Genomic DNA, 18,143 nt, shown 5'->3' on the forward strand with positions numbered 1-18,143 from the left:
GAATAAATTAGTGAGATTCTCTCTCGATGTGGAATTGGAGATGAGATTTTGCCTCAAGAGAGAGTAGGAGGAATTAGGTGTGATCTGCGAGCATCACCGGGCTGTTGCGACCTGTGGATTAATTGGATTAGTGGATTAATCCTTACTCATTGATAGCAGTGTAGACCTCTGGTGGACTTCGTGAGTTAGACGGATATGCTACTCACAATTCGGCCCCATCTGGGTTCGACTTTCTGCCAGGCCAGCAGACGATGGGCTCCCGTACTAAAGCTTGTGTTATTCCAGTCATTGGAATGCTTCTTGTGCGTGCTTTGAGTGTGTTTTGATGCACAGCAAAATCAGTGGTGGGTGGGGGGGGGGGAGGCTTAAGCTCCTGGGTTGGCCTCTACTGGTGAGTAGTGGAGCTTTACATAGCTTGCAGCAGCTGTCGTGCCTGGGGGGAGTGAGGCTCTGGGGGCCAGGCTTCCCATGGGACAGCCTGGCTACTTGTGGTCTAACTCTCGACAAGTTTTTGCTAACACGCTCCATATGCGGTCCATATTCCCAGACCTCTTTCTCTCCCACACTACCCCCACAACCTTCCCCCTCTCCCACACTACACCCACAACCCTCCCTCTCTCTTCCACACTACCCCCACAACCTTCCCCCTCTCCCACACTACACCCACAACCCTCCCTCTCTCTCACACTACACCCACAACCCTCCCTCTCTCCCACACTACACCCCACCACCCTCCCCCTACCTGACTCCCTAACCTTTCTCTTCAGCTTACGGTATTTAAGGCCTAAATCTGATGCATTTTTAAGCCATAAGGCCCCAGACGAGGCGTCGTTGCGCTGCGCTGCGAGGCGAGGTCGTATTGTCTCCGGCGTCCGGGGCGCCGACACCTTTCTCCATCCTAGATTTGAGTTGAGTTTTTATTTCCTGTAATGACACCATCTACCTCGTAAACCATAGAGCAGCAGCCGCCAGTGGGTCCGTCGGCGCCCCACTTGCTCAAGCTTAAGGTCCTTACTTTTCTGTGTACTCACCCTATTTGTACTCACCTATTTGTGCTTGCAGGATCAAGCATTGACTCTTGGATCCCGCCTTTCGGTTGTTTACAGCAATGGCTCCGGTCCTATTTTTCTATCATATCTAGTTTTAAATTATGAATAGAGTTTGCTTCCACCACCTGCTCCTTAAGTGCATTCCATTTTTCCACTGCTCTCACGCTAAAAGAAAACTTCCTAACATCTCTGTGACTCATCTGAGTTTCCAGCTTCCACCCATGTCCCCTCGTTCTGTTACTATTACGTGTGAACATTTCATCTATTTTCATTTTGTCAATTCCCCTGAGTATTTTATACGTTTCAATCATATCCCCCCCTCTCCCTTCTTTTCCCTAGTGTCGTAAGATTCAGTTCTTTCGGGCGCTCTTCCTATCTCATCCCTCGTAAGTCTGGAACAGCCTCGTCGCAAACCTCTGAACCTTTTCCAGTTTCCTTATGTGTTTCTTCAGGTGGGGACTCCATGATGAGGCGGCATACTCCAAGACTGGTCTCACGTAGGCAGTGTAAAGCGCCCTAAAAGCCTCCTCACTTAGATTTCTGAAGAGGTATGGAAACCTCTTAGGTGTGTATTCACATAGTTGTGCTTGCGGGGGTTGAGCTCTGCTCTTTCGGCCCGCCTCTCAACTGTCAATTAATCAACCGTAAATAACTACTAACTACCAGGTACCTATTTACTGCTAGGTAACAGGGTGAAAGAAACTTTAACCATTTGTTTCTGCCTGGTCCGGGAATCGAACCCGGGCCACAGAATTACGAGCCCTGCGCGCTATCCGCTCAGCTACCAGACCCCATTGAAGTTAGGAGTTAGCTAACTCCCATTGGGAGTTAGACAGTAGTGTGTGTGTGTGTGTGTGTGTGTGTGTGTGTGTGTGTGTGTGTGTGTGTGTGTGTGTGTGTGTGTGTGTGTGTGTGTGTGTGTGTGTGTGTGTGTGTGTGTGAGTGTGGTGCGAGAGACAAGTATTGGTGTAAGTATTCCGTGTTGACAATGTGTATAACATATACTGGTGAACCTAGTGTTATGTGTGTCCCCTAACTGCCCTTGCCATTACGGGGGGGTATAGGGTGTTTATGTAGCGTCAGGGCACCAATCCCCCCCAGCCACAGGGCATGGCGAGAAGGCACCCCTAAGCATACCCTTCAGTGGTGAAGCGTAGAACGAGTATATCACTCATAAACAGATACATCGATGATCATTGTGATTTGGGTGGAGCATATTGAGCATATCAGCGGGACGGGTGCGCCATATCCGCCCATTTTCTGCGTATAGCCTTACTCCTAATGTTGTCTGTGTGTGTGTGTGTGTGTGTGTGTGTGTGTGTGTGTGTGTGTACTCACCTATTTGTGCTTGCGGGGGTTGAGCTTTGGCTCTTTGGTCCCGCTAAAGCGCCCTCTGTGTGTGTGTGTGTGTGTCCCCTGCTGGGTCTGACGGGGTGGTGGGAGGGGTGGAGATCAGAGTGAGGGAGGCAGAGGTAGCTTGATCAAGCAAGTCCTTCAAGTACTGGACTTGAAGGACTGTTCTCATAAATTCCCCTCCTTAAGCTTTATCGGCTCCTCCCGCCGTCTCTGGCTCCCGTCTTGAGCCTGTTCCTTCAGTGTCTGCCGCAGCGAGTAAAGTAAATGTAATGGGGATAATATGGCAGCTTCTTTGTGCGCCGATAGAGGCGACCCGAGGCGAGTGAGTGAGGACAAGTGGACAGAATGTGTTCACTCCGGGGATATATCAACTCCGAGGCCCGAGATTGCTTGGAGGAGGAGGAGGAACGTCTCAGCCGCCAGTCTTATGAGTCGTGGTGAGAGTATCTTGGGCCTCTGTACGGCCGTCACACCTGCTGCTTCACCATACACCTGTCACACAAGTGAACCCCGTAACATGTGAGTGCCGGACCAATCTGGCTGTGGTGGGTATGTGGGCCTGCGGGCCGCTCTAAGCAACAGTCTGTTGGACCAAGCTCTCACTATTCAGGCTTAGGGATTAGAACTCCCAGAACCTACTGCAAGTGTGTGTGTACTCACCTAGTTGTACTTGCAGGGGTTTAGCTCTGGCTCTTGCGGCCCGCCTCTCAACTGTCACTAACTACTAACTAATTTTTTGTCCACACACACAAACACCCAGGAAGCAGCTCGTGCTGTCCGTAACAGCTGTCTAACTCCCAGGTACCTATTTACTGCTAGGTAACAGGGGCATCAGGGGGAAAGAAACTTTGCCCATTTGTTTCCGCCATGGCCTGGAATCGATCCCGGGTGCCTAGATCTACGCATCCAGAGCGCTGTCCACTCAGCCACTAGGCACCCCACTAGGCACTAGGCGCACTGTGTGTGTGTGTGTGCCTGTGCTTGTGTGTGTGCATGTGTGCTTTACCTTAATATAGCTTTGAACCACTGTGACCTTGTTAATATCATCATTTATTATCAAATAAACGCTGTTGACTTTGAAAACTGACCTTAAGTACCGCTGACAAAGACCCTTGACCCTGAACCCTTGAGCCTCGGAGTATAGACAGTCGTTGTCAGCTCATGACACATGCTTGGCTGCTTCTCACGGCTCGACCTGACGCGACTCAAGGTCACCAACACGCGGATTGGTGGGGTATAAGATGCTGCTATGATGGGCAGCAATGCCTGCGTCCTATTGCTCTGCCAACCTGGGGTGTTGCAGGATCGATCCCGGGTGATCCCTGCGTTGAGCAACGACTCCTTACACACTACCTAACTGGGACCTAGCAGGACCTACTAGGAGGAACAACGACTGCTAGGCCCTATTGGAGCATAGCAGGACTTACTATATGATTAACGATACACCTAGAACCTAGTACACTATCTAGCTTGAGCCTAGGAGGATCTGTTAGGGACAAACAGCGACTCCTGCGCCCTAGCGCACACACTAGCCAGCAGAGCGTAGCAGGAGCGCGTGACGCAAGGCTCAGCACCTGGGACCCACCCAGATTCCCAGCTGGTGGGCTCCTGGTGTAGTAACCTACCCCCTGAGATGACCAGCGACACCTTGCGGGGGGTGTGGGACCTTTTCCCGCGTTGGCCGAGGCGTCGCCAGGCTCCTCTTACGCCATTCAGCTGAACAAAGAGTGAGCGCATGAGGACACTCGGGGCTCGTGACCCGTCTCAATCACGCCATAGAGGAGACAGGGGTGTACGGGGGCACGTAGTGAGACCCTCGCTTGTCAAGTGACCAGTGTTTGTCCATCAGGCGCCGCCGTCAACCCGCTGAGACCTCCTCCACCGGGGTAATCCACTCGCCGTTCAATTTTTTGAGACATTTGTCGGTAACCGCCTCCAACATTTGTTGGAGATTAGCCCCCTCCAGCGGCCGCTGGCGCTGGAGGGGCTAACGGCTGTTCCTTTGTCGGCCTGTCTGTCGGGAGATGTATGGAGGAGTCTGTTGTCCTCAATAATAATGTATTTTATACAGCAAGATGCAGAAATACAACCTGGTTAGCCTTAAGATGTATAGCATTTTTTCTTTCCGGAATACTTGCTGCTAAACTAGATGGTCAATCTCCGGACGACTGAAGACTTTAACCTGCTGATCACCTGTGCTGCAGTTGCCATCTGCTAGTTGGAGAGCGCTGGTGAAGTCGGTCTTATACAATGCAGTAAAGTTATGAAGGTAGTTGGTAGGGAAGATGGTTACAGAGATGCAGATAGCGAATAGTAAAGGTGTGTCCGGGGTCGTGACCTGGGCGTCGCCGGGTCTAGTAAGACAACGTAACTACAGGTAACCTGCAGGTTGTGCCAAGTAGAGTTAGAAGAGGAGAGTGAGGCAATGCCAGTGGGTTGGCACAACCCAAGTGCCGAGCACAAGAAGGTGAAGGGAAGACGACGTTTCGTCCTGGACCATTCTCAAGTCGATTCTCACAATCGACTTGAGAATGGTCCAGGACGGACCGAAACGTCGTCGTCCCTTCACCTTCTAGTGTGTGGTCTGGTCATCATACTTTAGCCACATTATTGTGACTCATCGCCTCCAAGTGCCGAGCTTTTGGTCAACCGCATCCAACCCATCGCCTTTCATATACCAAATGATTGCATTAAGGTGGTGGTGGTGGACTTAATATTATTTAGTGACTAACACTGAGACCCCTTGTCATTGTGCTTCAATCTGTGAGGGTTTAGGTATAGATTGGGGGACCTGCATCTCAGCCACAAAATTGTCTGCCAGTTTATAAGTCTTGATTGCTGGCTGCAGCTGTATCAGTGTGTCGCGGGACCGTGTCCTTGAGGGGATATCCCAACCAGTCTTGGGACAACGAGACTTTGGAACGCAGTCTTTTTGATGCCAGTTGTCATCAAGAAGATAACAGAACGTCGTCTTCTTCATGACATGACGTACACACAGACATAGATGGTCACGCATAGAAATGATAAAACATCTAAATTGTTACGACCGTCTCAAAGCTCTCAAAATGTATGCTCTAGAAAGGAGACGAGATAGGTATCAAATAATATATATACGTGGAAGATACTGGAGGGCCAGGTCCCAAATTTGCACAGTAGAATAACAACATACTGGAGCGAAAAAATAAGGAAGGAAATGCAAAATAGAACCAGTGAGGAGTAGAGGTGCCATAGGCGCAATCAGAGAACACTGTCTGAACATCAGGGGTCCACGGCTGTTCAACACCCTCCCAGCAAGCATTAGAAATATTGCCGGAACAAAAGTGGATATCTTTAAGAAGCATTTAGATAAGTTCTTGCAAGAAGTGCCGGACCAACCGGGCTGTAGTGGATATGTGGGCCTGTATGAGTGTCACAAGATGAGTGGCACTGCCCAATACTGTCACTATGGCGGTGTGTCCACTCACAGGATGAGTGGCGCTGCCCAATACTGTCACTATGGCGGTGTGTCGACTCACAGGATGAGTGGCGCTGCCCAATACTGTCACTATGGCGGTGTGTCCACTCGCAGGATGAGTGGCGCTGCCCAATACTGTCACTATGGCGGTGTGTCCACTCACAGGATGAGTGGCGCTGCCCAATACTGTCACTATGGCGGTGTGTCGACTCACAGGATGAGTGGCGCTGCCCAATACTGTCACTATGGCGGTGTGTCCACTCGCAGGATGAGTGGCGCTGCCCAATACTGTCACTATGGCGGTGTGTCCACTCGCAGGATGAGTGGCGCTGCCCAATACTGTCACTATGGCGGTGTGTCCACTCGCAGGATGAGTGGCGCTGCCCAATACTGTCACTATGGCGGTGTGTCCACTCGCAGGATGAGTGGCGCTGCCCAATACTGTCACTATGGCGGTGTGTCCACTCGCAGGATGAGTGGCGCTGCCCAATAAACTCGCCCCTCGGGGCCAAATTAAAAAAAAAAAAAACCTATGTGAGTGGGAACAGTAGGGAGGTGAAGGCCGGGGTGAAGGTTGAGTGTGTGTCCGGGGCAGGAAGTGACCCTCTCTCTCTCCCTCCCTCCCTCCATCATGCTTTAGTACAGTGTTGCACACACACATAGAGTACCGTTGTGTCTGTGGTGAGGCGCGCCCTTCATGGCGACTGTCTGCGGGCCTTGTGTGGCTCATCACACCAGCACATTCCTTCACTCCCGACCTCAACGCCATCACCACAAGGCGCTATAACTTCCCCCCGCCGCCGCCCCGGAGTTCATAATGTTCCTCTGGGTGAACACAAGCTGGGCGTCTACCGGTGGTGTTTAATCACAGGTGAAGCCTCCAGGTGGCGGAGTCTGTCCCGGACGCTCATTAGCGCATGTTCAGGTGATTAATGTAGCTGTATCGCGTCCCCATCATCCCTAAGCTAATTGATGAGTCAATAATCGATACAGCTATCATCCTGCTCCACCTGCAGCGTTACCTTACACTCAGCATCCCTGTTTGACCTCTCTGAGCCGAGTACTCGAGGAGGGATCGTTACTCATACTCACCTACTCACCTCTCTCTCTCTCTCTCCCCTCTCCCCTCTCCCCCTGCCAGTGCTGAGAGCCAACATTAACGACTCGTTGCCTGTAGGAAAATATTTGGATTTGGAATTACTAATAGCGCGGGGTGATTAATGGCGCTGTAAATAGCCCTGACGCGGGTTTGGACTGGGAACTGTGAGGCGGAGCTGCGTCGTGTCCACACTACTGACGGAGTACTCAAGATGTTGCTGGTCAGGTTTTTTCTCGTGTGTTTTGTTCCGTCGGTCATCGGCGGGTGTGTGGCCTGAGGCTGTGTTGATCCCCTCGACGGTTCTTCCTGGAAACTCCGGTCGGTCGGGTGGGTGTTGGTTAGTTGTTGACACTGTGTTAGCTCTGCGGAGGCCCAGGTGGTGGTGGTGTGGTACCAGCTGGTGGTGGTGGTGTGGTCCCAGCTGGTGGTAGTGTGGTCCCAGCTGGTTGTAGTGTGTGTGGTCCCAGCTGGTGGTAGTGTGGTCCCAGCTGGTTGTAGTGTGTGTGGTCCCAGCTGGTGGTGTCTGGTCTTAGCTATTGGTGGTGTGTCTGGTCTCAGCTGGTGGTAATACATCCGTTTTGTGACCACGCGAGAGGACGGGGCTGGTGTTTCACCTCTTATATAATATATTGACACTCGTCATTATCATATTGACCAGTAGTGTGTCAACCCCCCCCTCCCCTCCCCCCATTCCCTCGCCCAGGCTGGCACTCAGTCCTCCGGGGCTCGTGTCGGCTCACCTCAGCCTGAAAGCGATGTCTTTGTCCAGTCTTCGCTCAGCTCCTGACAAAGCCTTGAACTGGAGAAGCCAGATTAAAGAGGTGGAACGAACCGTCCAAAGAGTGCTTCGTTAAAGCCTATTGAGCCAGTGATCAGGTAATACAACGTCGGCTCCTGCTCCGCCGCCCGCACATGTCCACTCTACAGCTGTGGTGTGTGTGTGTACTCACCTATTTGTGCTTGCGGGGGTTGAGCTTTGGCTCTTTGGTCCCGCCTCTCAACCGTCAATCAACTGGTGTACAGATTCATGAGCCTACTGGGCTCTTATCATATCTACATTTAAAACTGTGTATGTGTGTGTGTGTGTACTCACCTATTTGTGCTTGCGGGGGTTGAGCTTTGGCTCTTTGGTCCCGCCTCTCAACCGTCAATCAACTGGTGTACAGATTCATGAGCCTACTGGGCTCTATGATATCTACATTTAAAACTGTGTATGGAGTCAGCCTCCACCACATCACTGCCTAATGCATTCCATCCGTTAACTACTCTGACACTTGAAAAAGTTCCTTCTAACGTCTCTGTGGCTCATGTGGGTACTCAGTTTCCACCTGTGTCCCCTTGTTCGCGTCCCACCAGTGTTGAATAGTTTATTCTTGTTTACCCGGTCGATTCCTCTGAGGATTTTGTAGGTTGTGATCATGTCTCCCCTGTGTGTGTGTGTGTGTGTGTGTGTGTGTGTGTGTGTGTGTGTGTGTGTGTGTGTGTGTGTGTGTGTGTGTGTGTGTGTGTGTGTGTGTGTGTGTACGTGTGTGTGTGTACGTGTGTGTGTGTGTGTGCGTGCGTGCCTCAGACGTCAATATTGACATGCCGCCCACACAGCTCCGTAAGCTCCACTTGTGTCGGAGTGCTGTTCTTTGGTCGACAAGCAGCATGTGTCGGAGAGGACTGTAGCGAGCACTCGTATCTCCCCCCTTCACCACCACCACACTTTACGGTTGATAGGCGGAAACCAAAGAGCCAGAGCTCAACCCCTGCAAGCACAACTAGGTGAGTACTTGGCTATAGACACATCTGGCAGGTTAGTGAGGCTGAGCCACTACCAGAATACTCAGATTGTAAACTCTGTGATAAACCTTTAATGCATTCACTAGAACACTATATTGTTGAATGTGAAACCGTAAAGGACTTTAGACCTCCTGGCCTCTTGTACCACCAACTGTGTAACTATTTTATTGACTCAGGTGTTCTGGACGACATCCTAACAATTTATCCACAATTTGCTTGTCCATTTTAAAGAATGAAGAACAATTTTTATTTATTTTACTTCTAAGCTGCATCACTTATGACTCTAGTAATTTAACTCTCATACCTGGAGTTGGGATCTGGGAGTTCTTCTACTGACCAAGCGTGATAGACTATTAGATAGATAGTCCAACAGAGTACTGGCCGGAGCTCACCGGAGACACGCCCACTACAACCTGGTTGCTCCGCCACTTTTTGCAGAAACTGTCTTATTTTTTTTAGTGAAGAAGACCGCTTTTGTTCCAGTAATGTTTCTTGAGGTTATCTTGAGTTTATCTTGAGGTTATCTTGAGATGATTTCGGGGCTTTTTTTTAGTGTCCCCGCGGCCCGGTCCTCGACCAGGCCTCCACCCCCAGGAAGCAACCCGTGACAGCTGACTAACACCCAGGTACCTATTTTACTGCTAGGTAACAGGGGCATAGGGTGAAAGAAACTCTGCCCATTGTTTCTCGCCGGCACCTGGGATCGAACCCAGGACCACAGTATCACACGTCCAGCGTGCTGACCGGCTCCCCGACTGATTTATTATGCTTGCTGGGAGAATACTGAACAGCCGTGGACATCAGATGCCCATACAGCATCTCTGTATGGGCATCAGATGCCCATACAGCATCTCTGTATGGGCATCTGATGCCTATACAGATTTTTGCCTATATGATGATTTGTCGCGGGGCAAATGACACATAGGCTGAGGTATTTGGAGTCCGGTTTGGATACTATATGATTTTTGCCTGTATGATGATTTTTCTCTGTGCCTATGGCGCCTCTACTCTTCACTGAACTATTTCTTCCTTTTCTTTTTCCATATCGTTCGTTCCAGTATGATGCTATTTTTCTGTGCAAATTTGTGACCTGACCCTCCAGTATTTTTCATGTTTATAACGTGATGCCTGATCCCTTGTCTCCTTTCCAGGGAGTACATTTTGAGAGCTTTGAGACGATCCCAATAGTTTAGGTGCTTGATCGTGTCTATGTGTGCCGTATATGTTCTCTGTACTCCCTCTTAATTCAGTAATCTCTCCTGCTCTGGAGGGGGGAAGTGAGTATCGAGTAGTACTCAAGGTGATACAGCACAAGTGATTTGAATATTATGAGCATTTAAATATGAGGCCTAGTCCAGGACCGGGCCGCGGGGACACTAAAAAGCCCTGAAATCATCTCAAGATAACCTCAAGATGATCCCAGGAGTTGAAGGATTTCGTAATCCATCCCATCATTTTCCTGGTTAACGCAATATTTACTTAGTTATGCTCCTTAAACATTTTGTCGTCAGACATCATTATTCATCCCATCATTTTCCTGGTTAACGCAATATTTACTTGGTTATGCTCCTTAAACGTCGTCAGACATCATTATTCCCAGATACTTTACATGCTCATTTCCTACTGTGAGTCGATATGATTGTTGCTTGTGCCCTGTATGTCGTTTTTCTTATTATTTTTTCCCACACCTGACTAGCTGGGATTGATCACTGTTCAACATCATGCTATTTTCCTATCCCGCCCAATGGAGGACTATAATAGTATCGGCTTGTAGTTTTTCAATGTCTTTTACAGAAGTAATTTTCATGATTTGATGCTGTTTTTTTGTGTGTCATCTTCAAACGATGACACGAAGTCTACCAGCATGGGAGGGAAGGTGTTAGTGGATTTTAACCAATGGTTTTCCATGTTAAAAGTTAAAAACGTAAGCATCTAACTACTTACTCTCATTGTGATGGATGTTGATGTGCAACCCTATCCTCAGTCCAACCCGTCCTCGACTCAAGTCCATTACATCCAGCGGTCAACCCCACAGACGCATTCATAAATTTTAACATACTGTTCATTCAAAACGGGAATTTTCTCAAGTATAAATTAATATTATAATATATTAACATATTGTGTATATATAGGCATAGGTTAGGTTAGGTGTTTAGGTTCTGTTGGCGATTATTTGTATTTGTAGTACGTGGGTGAAGCATTTACAGCGTTGTGGTTCGAACAAAATTCGTCAGTGAAGCATTTGTTCCGGAAGTGTTCGAACGTCAGCAGTTGTGGGTCGTGTGTAAACCGCTTGTCATTCATAAACAGGGGGTTTGGCGGGTGCATGGAATCACTTTTGGATCTTTGTTTGGAGGACGGGCTGGTTTATGAATGAAAAGCGGTTTACACACGACTCACAACTGCTGACGTTCGAACATATCCGGAACAAGTGCTTCAGTGACGACTTCTGTTCGAACCACGACGCTGTCAATGCTTCACCCACGTACTACAAATACAAATAATCGCCAACAGAACCTAAACACCTAACCTAACTTAACCTATGCCTATATATGCACAATATACTTATATATTATTATATTAATTTATATTTGAGAAAATTCCTATTTTGAACGAGCAGCATGTTAAAATTTATGCACGCGTCTGTGGGGTCGACCGCTGGATGGAGTGGACTTGAGTCGAGGACGGGTTAGCATGGAATCACTTTTGGGTCTGTTTGGAGGGCGGGTGAAGCATTTACAGCGTTGTGGTTCGAACAAAAGTCGTCAGCGAAGCACTTGCTCGAGAAGTGTTCGAACGTCATCAGTTGTGAATCATGTGTAAACCGTATTTAATTCACAACAGCCCGTCCTCCAAACAAAGATCCAAAAGTGATTCCATGCACCCGCCAAACCCCCTGTTTATGAATGACAAGCGGTTTACACACGACCCACAACTGCTGACGTTCGAACACTTCCGGAACAAATGCTTCACTGACGAATTTTGTTCGAACCACAACGCTGTAAATGCTTCACCCACGTACTACAAATACAAATAATCGCCAACAGAACCTAATCACCTAACCTAACCTAACCTAACCTATGCCTATATATGCACAATATGCAAATATATCATAATATTAATTTATATTTGAGAAAATTCCTGTTTTGAATGAACAGCATGTTAAAATTTATGAATGCGTCTGTGGGGTCGACCGCTGGTTGTAATGGACTTGAGTCGAGGACGGGTTGTTCACAAACAGAGGGGTGTGCCGGCTACATGGAGTGGACTTTGACCTTTGTTTATAAGGACGGGCTGTGGTCTGTGTGTTCTGTATTTATGTTTGCTATTTTAAGGCAATTTTCGTTAATATATGACTAACGTGCTTTTTTCTTTTCTTTGCAGAGCGGAGTTATACGAGTGGGTGGCGTAGTGTATATCATTGAACCAGTGGAGGTGAGTGAGGAGCGAGGCTTCGAGGGTAGTGACTCACGAAGCTTCGAAGATAGTGACTCACGAGGCTTCGAGGATAGTGACTCACGAAGCTTCGAGGATAGTGACCCAAGAAACTTCTGGGATAGTGACGTTAGTGGCGAGCTAGAAAATAGTGAAAATGTGGATAATATTATTTCTGCGGACGATTACCCGTTATTCGAGGGCGGGAGGAGACTGCACACCTTCACGCGGACAGCGGTGGCCGAGGCCTTGGTGCGGGGGCGGCGCCCCCAGGCACACCACGGCGACCCCCTCCGCCCCCACCAACAACCCACCGACAACCTCCACGTCTGCGACTCCACAGGTAAGATCCTACCTGTCTCTTCTCCCAGCCAACACGATAAATTGTTAGTTCCTTATTTTCCGAGAAGAGTGAGATCATTAGCGAGCGTTTAGAAGGTAATATGGCGGATCAGAGAGCAGAAGAGCCGCGCTGTGAGGCCCCTGGTAACCACTGGTCGCCTGTATGTAGAAATCCCCATGAGCTCTCGACATAGTGAAGCACATATGTACACACAGCGGGTTTAACGTATAATTATGAGCGCAATGTCAGCTTGGGGTGTAACTTGGCGCGGTTGTGGGGGGCGGGAAGGGACACGAGGAGCAGCAGCAGCAGTGTGGATATATTCTGTGTATCATGTCACTCACAAGACATTTCCCCTCTAGCCTTAGTGCATAGCCTCGCTTATTACAGAATTATATATAGCGAGTCGGGACCCGTACTGGGGGCCCGAGGAAGCCTATTTTTTTTTTTTTTTTTTTTTTTGCAGGGATATTCCTGCGCGGGCCCTAAGCCTCTGGCTGGCCCACTAAGTGTTGCTTGTTTCTGTTTTACTTGGGCGGAGTATGAGTATTTATGACTCGTAAGGTCACTTCAGTAAGATTTTGCCATATGTGTTTAACAACTTCTTCTGCTGTAGCCTAAATGAACAGTCACATGCAAATGACCTGCGACGGATGTGCGACAGATTTGCCTTAAACCAGCAAATAGTAGAACCAACTAGGAAGGAGAACACGCTGGACCTCATTTTCACAAATAATGATGAATTGATCAGGAACATAATGATTACAAATACCTGTTACTCAGATCACAACCTAATTGAAGTTCTAACAAGAACGGGGAGTAGACCTGTACAACCAGCCCCGAGCCCTAGGAAAGGAGAATTCAACAAATTCAACTTCATTAATTAACAGATTAACTGGGAGCAAATAAACCAGGACCTCGCAGAAATAAGCTGGGAAGATCAGCTAGAAAATGCAAGCCTGAACCAGTGCCTGGAAGAAATAAGCTCAGTAGCACTGGAAATATGTTCAAACCGCATACCCCTAAGAAAAAAGAGGAAGAGATGCAGATTGGAACGGGAACGTCGTTCCCTCTATAGGCGAAGAAAACGAATCGCGGAACAACTTGAGAATCGCACCTTAACTCATTTTTATTTTTTTTGTTCTTCTTTTACAGTTATTGTTTAACTTTCTTCTAAAGTAAAGAAGCTGATGGGAAATATAGAGAAGATTCGTGCTAGAATCGTTGACCTAATCCTTTCTGTCTTATTTAATTAACACACACACACACACACACACACACACACACACACACACACACACACACACACACACACACACACACACACACACACAGGGGGGCCTCGTAGCCTGGTGGATAGCGCGCAGGACTCGTAATTCTGTGGCCCGGGTTCGATTCCCACACGAGGCAGAAACAAACAGGCAAAGTTTCTTTCACCCTGAATGCCCCTGTTACCTAGAAGTAAATAGGTACCTGGGAGTTAGTCAGCTGTCACGGGCAGCTTCCTGGGGTGTGTGTGGTGTGGAAATAAAAAGTAGTTAGTAAACAGTTGATTGACAGTTGAGAGGCGGGCCGAAAGAGCAAAAGCTCAACCCCCGCAAACACAAATAGGTGAATACACACACACACACACACACACACACACACACACACACACACACACACACACACACACACACACACACACACACCTGCTGGAGGTAGTTTACTGTACACAACTGTCACACATCTTCACAGTTTATACTGACTGTACCAGGAAGACTGGCTGGGGGTAGCCTGTGTGGGGGAGGGTGACTGTGGGAGGAACGTGGGAGGGGGGCTATGCCCTTGGGAGGCAGGAACATGGGAGGGTAAAGACAGATGGGTGTGAGTTTACCTGAGGTGGAGCTTCAGTACCTGTGTGGTGTACCCACATGAACCTTACCTTACTTACTAAGCCCCATGATTTCGGGGCTTAGCGTCCCCGCGGCCCGGTCCTCGACCAGGCCTTCTCGATGCTGGACTGGTCAACTAGGCTGTTGGAAGCGGCTGCTCGCCGCCTGACGTATGAGTCACAGCCTGGTTGATCAGGTATCCTTTGGAGGTGCTTATCCAGTTTTCTCTTGAACACTGTGAGGGGTCGGCCAGTTATGTCCCTTATGTGTAGTGGAAGCGTGTTGAACAGTCTCGGGCCTCTGATGTTGATAGTTCTCTCTTGAACACTGTGAGGGGTCGGCCAGTTATGTCCCTTATGTGTAGTGGAAGCGTGTTGAACAGTCTCGGGCCTCTGATGTTGATAGTTCTCTCTTGAACACTGTGAGGGGTCGGCCAGTTATGCCCCTTATGTGTAGTGGAAGCGTGTTGAACAGTCTCGGGCCTCTGATGATGATAGTTCTCTCTTGAACACTGTGAGGGGTCGGCCAGTTATGTCCCTTATGTGTAGTGGAAGCGTGTTGAACAGTCTCGGGCCTCTGATGTTGATAGTTCTCTCTTGAACACTGTGAGGGGTCGGCCAGTTATGTCCCTTATGTGTAGTGGAAGCGTGTTGAACAGTCTCGGGCCTCTGATGTTGATAGAGTTCTCTCTCAGAGTACCTGTTGCACCTCTGCTCTTCAACGGGGGTATTCTGCACATCCTGCCATGTCTCCTGGTCTCATGTGGTGTTATTTCTGTGTGCAGGTTTGGGACCAGCCCCTCTAATATTTTCCACGTGTAAATTATTATATATCTCTCCCGCCTATGCTGAAGAGAATACAGATTTAGGCTCTTTAGTCGGTCCTAATAGTTTAGATGTTTTACTGAGTGGATTCTAGCAGTAAAGGATCTCTGCACGCTCTCCAGGTCAGCAATTTCTCCAGCTTTGAAAGGGGCTGTCATTGTGCAGCAGTACTCCACTCTAGAGAGCACAAGCGTTTTGAAAAGTATCATCATCGGTATAGCATCTCTAGTGTGAAAAGTTCTTGTTATCCAACCTGTCATTTTTCTTGCAGTTGTGACGGCTACTTTATTGTGTTCTTTAAAGGTAAGGTCTTCCGACATGAGTACACCCAGATCCTTTACATTGCTGAATGAATGAAGGAGCATAAAAGTAAGCGGGGATCACGTGACCACACTACCACACTTTTTAGATTAAGTGCCAGTAACCAGCGGACCTTCAGTACATAATGTAGTTATTATGAGTGTTCAGTGCTGAGTGATGTGCACATGTGTACATTCCCCCACGTCTGGGGTGGTCTCTCTCTCTCTCACTCTCTCACTCACTCACTCACTCACTCACTCACTCACTCACTCTCACACACACACACACACACACACACACACACACACACACACACACACACACACACACACACACACACACACAACTGCTCCGAACTAGGCCAGTAGAACATTTAGAACAGATCAATTTTGTCTCAAGACACCAGCTCGGTTTTAATAAAGGAAAATACTATTTGGCAAACATGTCGGAGTTCTACAAGCAAATGCATATCAAACAAGAGAGAGAGAGGGACGGACAGACTGCATGTTCCTCGACTGCCGGAACGCATTCGATACAGTCATGAAAGTCTCTTTGCTCAAACTGGAGACTCAGGCAAGTGTATCTGGAAGTTTTTTAGTGAGTCAGAGAGTGACAGGAAGGGATCAACGGGTTACAGTGAGAGGAGAGAGGTTACGAGTGTGGTACCACAAGGTAGGTTCTAGGGGTCCGTACCGTTTTTAATATATGTTAATGACCTGACTGAAGAAGGTGACTCCTTCATATCAGTGTTTGCATAGGCTGCACAACTAATGAGAAGAGTCAGGTTAGGGATAGCTTGTGATGCATTACCTGCTTAGATAAACGAAGCATAGGGTTCAGTTCCTCTGTAACCCTATACGTGCCTCTGTAACCCTTTCCACCGCCGCCCACGGGATGAGTATGAGGTGCATAATAAATAAATGAAACGGATAGCTTGTGATGCTTTGTAAACGGATTTGGAAACACTCCAAAAGTGGTCAGAAAAATGGCTGCTAGAATTTAACTCAGCCAAATGTAATGTTGTGAGGATTGGAACAGGAATGCAGAGACTTGTACAGCAGAATGGGATGACGGGAAGACAGATTCTTCAATCAGAAAAGGAGAAAGACCTGGTATTGGATATAACTCCAAATCTGCTGCCAGAAGCCCACATTAGCAGAATACTAACAGCTGCATATGGCATACTGGCTAACGTCCGTGTGTCCTTCAGAAACTTAGACAGAGGGGCTTTCCAGGCCCCTGTATACAACAGACGTGAGACTCGCTCTTGAATATGCATCTCCAGCATAAAGGACAAGGAGAAGCTAGAAAAGTTCCAAAGATACACAGCAACACTTGTTCTTGAGGTGAAGAGATTGAGCTGTGAAGACTGAGAGAAGTGGACCTTACCTCACTGGAGGAGAGATAGGGAGGGACATGATAACAATATTTAAGATAGCATAAAAACCTCACAATTATGTATTTGTGAATTTTATGTAAAGATTTACACCAAGTCTTTCGCACACCCCCCTGAGTGTGTTGTTAAGGTCTGAGTGTGTGGTTATGACTCCACGACTAATGAGGCTGTTATCCTGGGGCCACTCCTCTTGGCCTTCTTGACCTCTTGACCTCCTGACCAGGTCACCTCTATTCTCGACTGGTGATGTACCTGTGGTGATGTCTTCACCGTGGGGTCCACCGGTGGTGTGTCTGCCGTGGGGTCCAGCGGTGGCGTGTCTGCCGTGTAGGCGTGGGGTCCAACGGTGGTGTATCTGCCGTGGGGTCCCCGGTGGCGTGTCTGCCGTGTGGGGCGTGGGGTCCACCGGTGATGTGTCTGCCGCGTGGCGGGGATTGGGTGCCGGATAAGGAGGTACCAAAGGGAATGATGATATATTGTTGCTGGTCCCTTATCGGGAAGCGGCCTCTAGCGACTGGTGCGTGCGTGCGTGCGTGCGTGCGTGCGTGCGTGAGTGCTTGTGTGTGTGTGTGTGTGTGTGTGTGTGTGTGTGTGTGTGTGTGTGTGTGTGTGTGTGTGTGTGTGTACTCACCTATTTGTACTCACCTATTTGTGCTTGCAGGATCGAGCATTGACTCTTGGATCCCGCCTTTCCAGCTATCGGTTGTTTACAGCAATGACTCCTGTCCCATTTCCCTATCATACCTAGTTTTAAAAGTGTGTGTGTGTGTGTGTGTGTGTGTGTGTGTGTGTGTGTGTGTGTGTGTGTGTGTGTGTGTGTGTGTGTGTGTAGGGACGCTGGGGGGTGGGAGGGGGGGGGGAGCCCGCCCGGGGAGGCCTGAGACCAGTTGGTAGAAACTGATCGTTCAGTCAGATGGGTATTCTGTCGGTTAATTAATGGCCTGAGAGGCAGCCGCTGACTCGTTACCTGCTGACTGACTGACTGTCTGGCTGGTTGATGTTACCTGAAAGGATACCTGATCAACCAGGCTGTGACTCATACGTCAGGCTGCGAGCAACCGCGTCTAACAGCCTGGTTGATCAGTCCAGCAACCAGGAGGGCCTGGTCGACGACCGGGCCGCGGGGACGCTAAGCCCGGAAGCACCTCAAGGTAACCTCAAGGTACCTGGAAAAATATTAGAGGGACTAATTCTAAATCTGCAAGTGGAAATAATTCCCTTCGAGACC

General features: G+C 48.7%; 1 protein-coding gene across 1 annotated transcript in view; it reads left to right on the plus strand.

Moving 5' to 3' along the window:
- The window catches only part of LOC123759412 (ADAM metallopeptidase with thrombospondin type 1 motif A), a 353,349-nt gene that overhangs the window by 213,352 nt on the left and 121,854 nt on the right, over window positions 1-18,143 (plus strand). The window contains 1 exon segment of the mRNA XM_069335228.1: window positions 12,128-12,521. Within this exon segment, the coding sequence (XP_069191329.1) occupies window positions 12,128-12,521 (394 nt within the window).

The sequence above is a fragment of the Procambarus clarkii genome, chromosome 32, assembly GCF_040958095.1.
Source record: "Procambarus clarkii isolate CNS0578487 chromosome 32, FALCON_Pclarkii_2.0, whole genome shotgun sequence".
Taxonomy (NCBI): domain Eukaryota; kingdom Metazoa; phylum Arthropoda; class Malacostraca; order Decapoda; family Cambaridae; genus Procambarus; species Procambarus clarkii.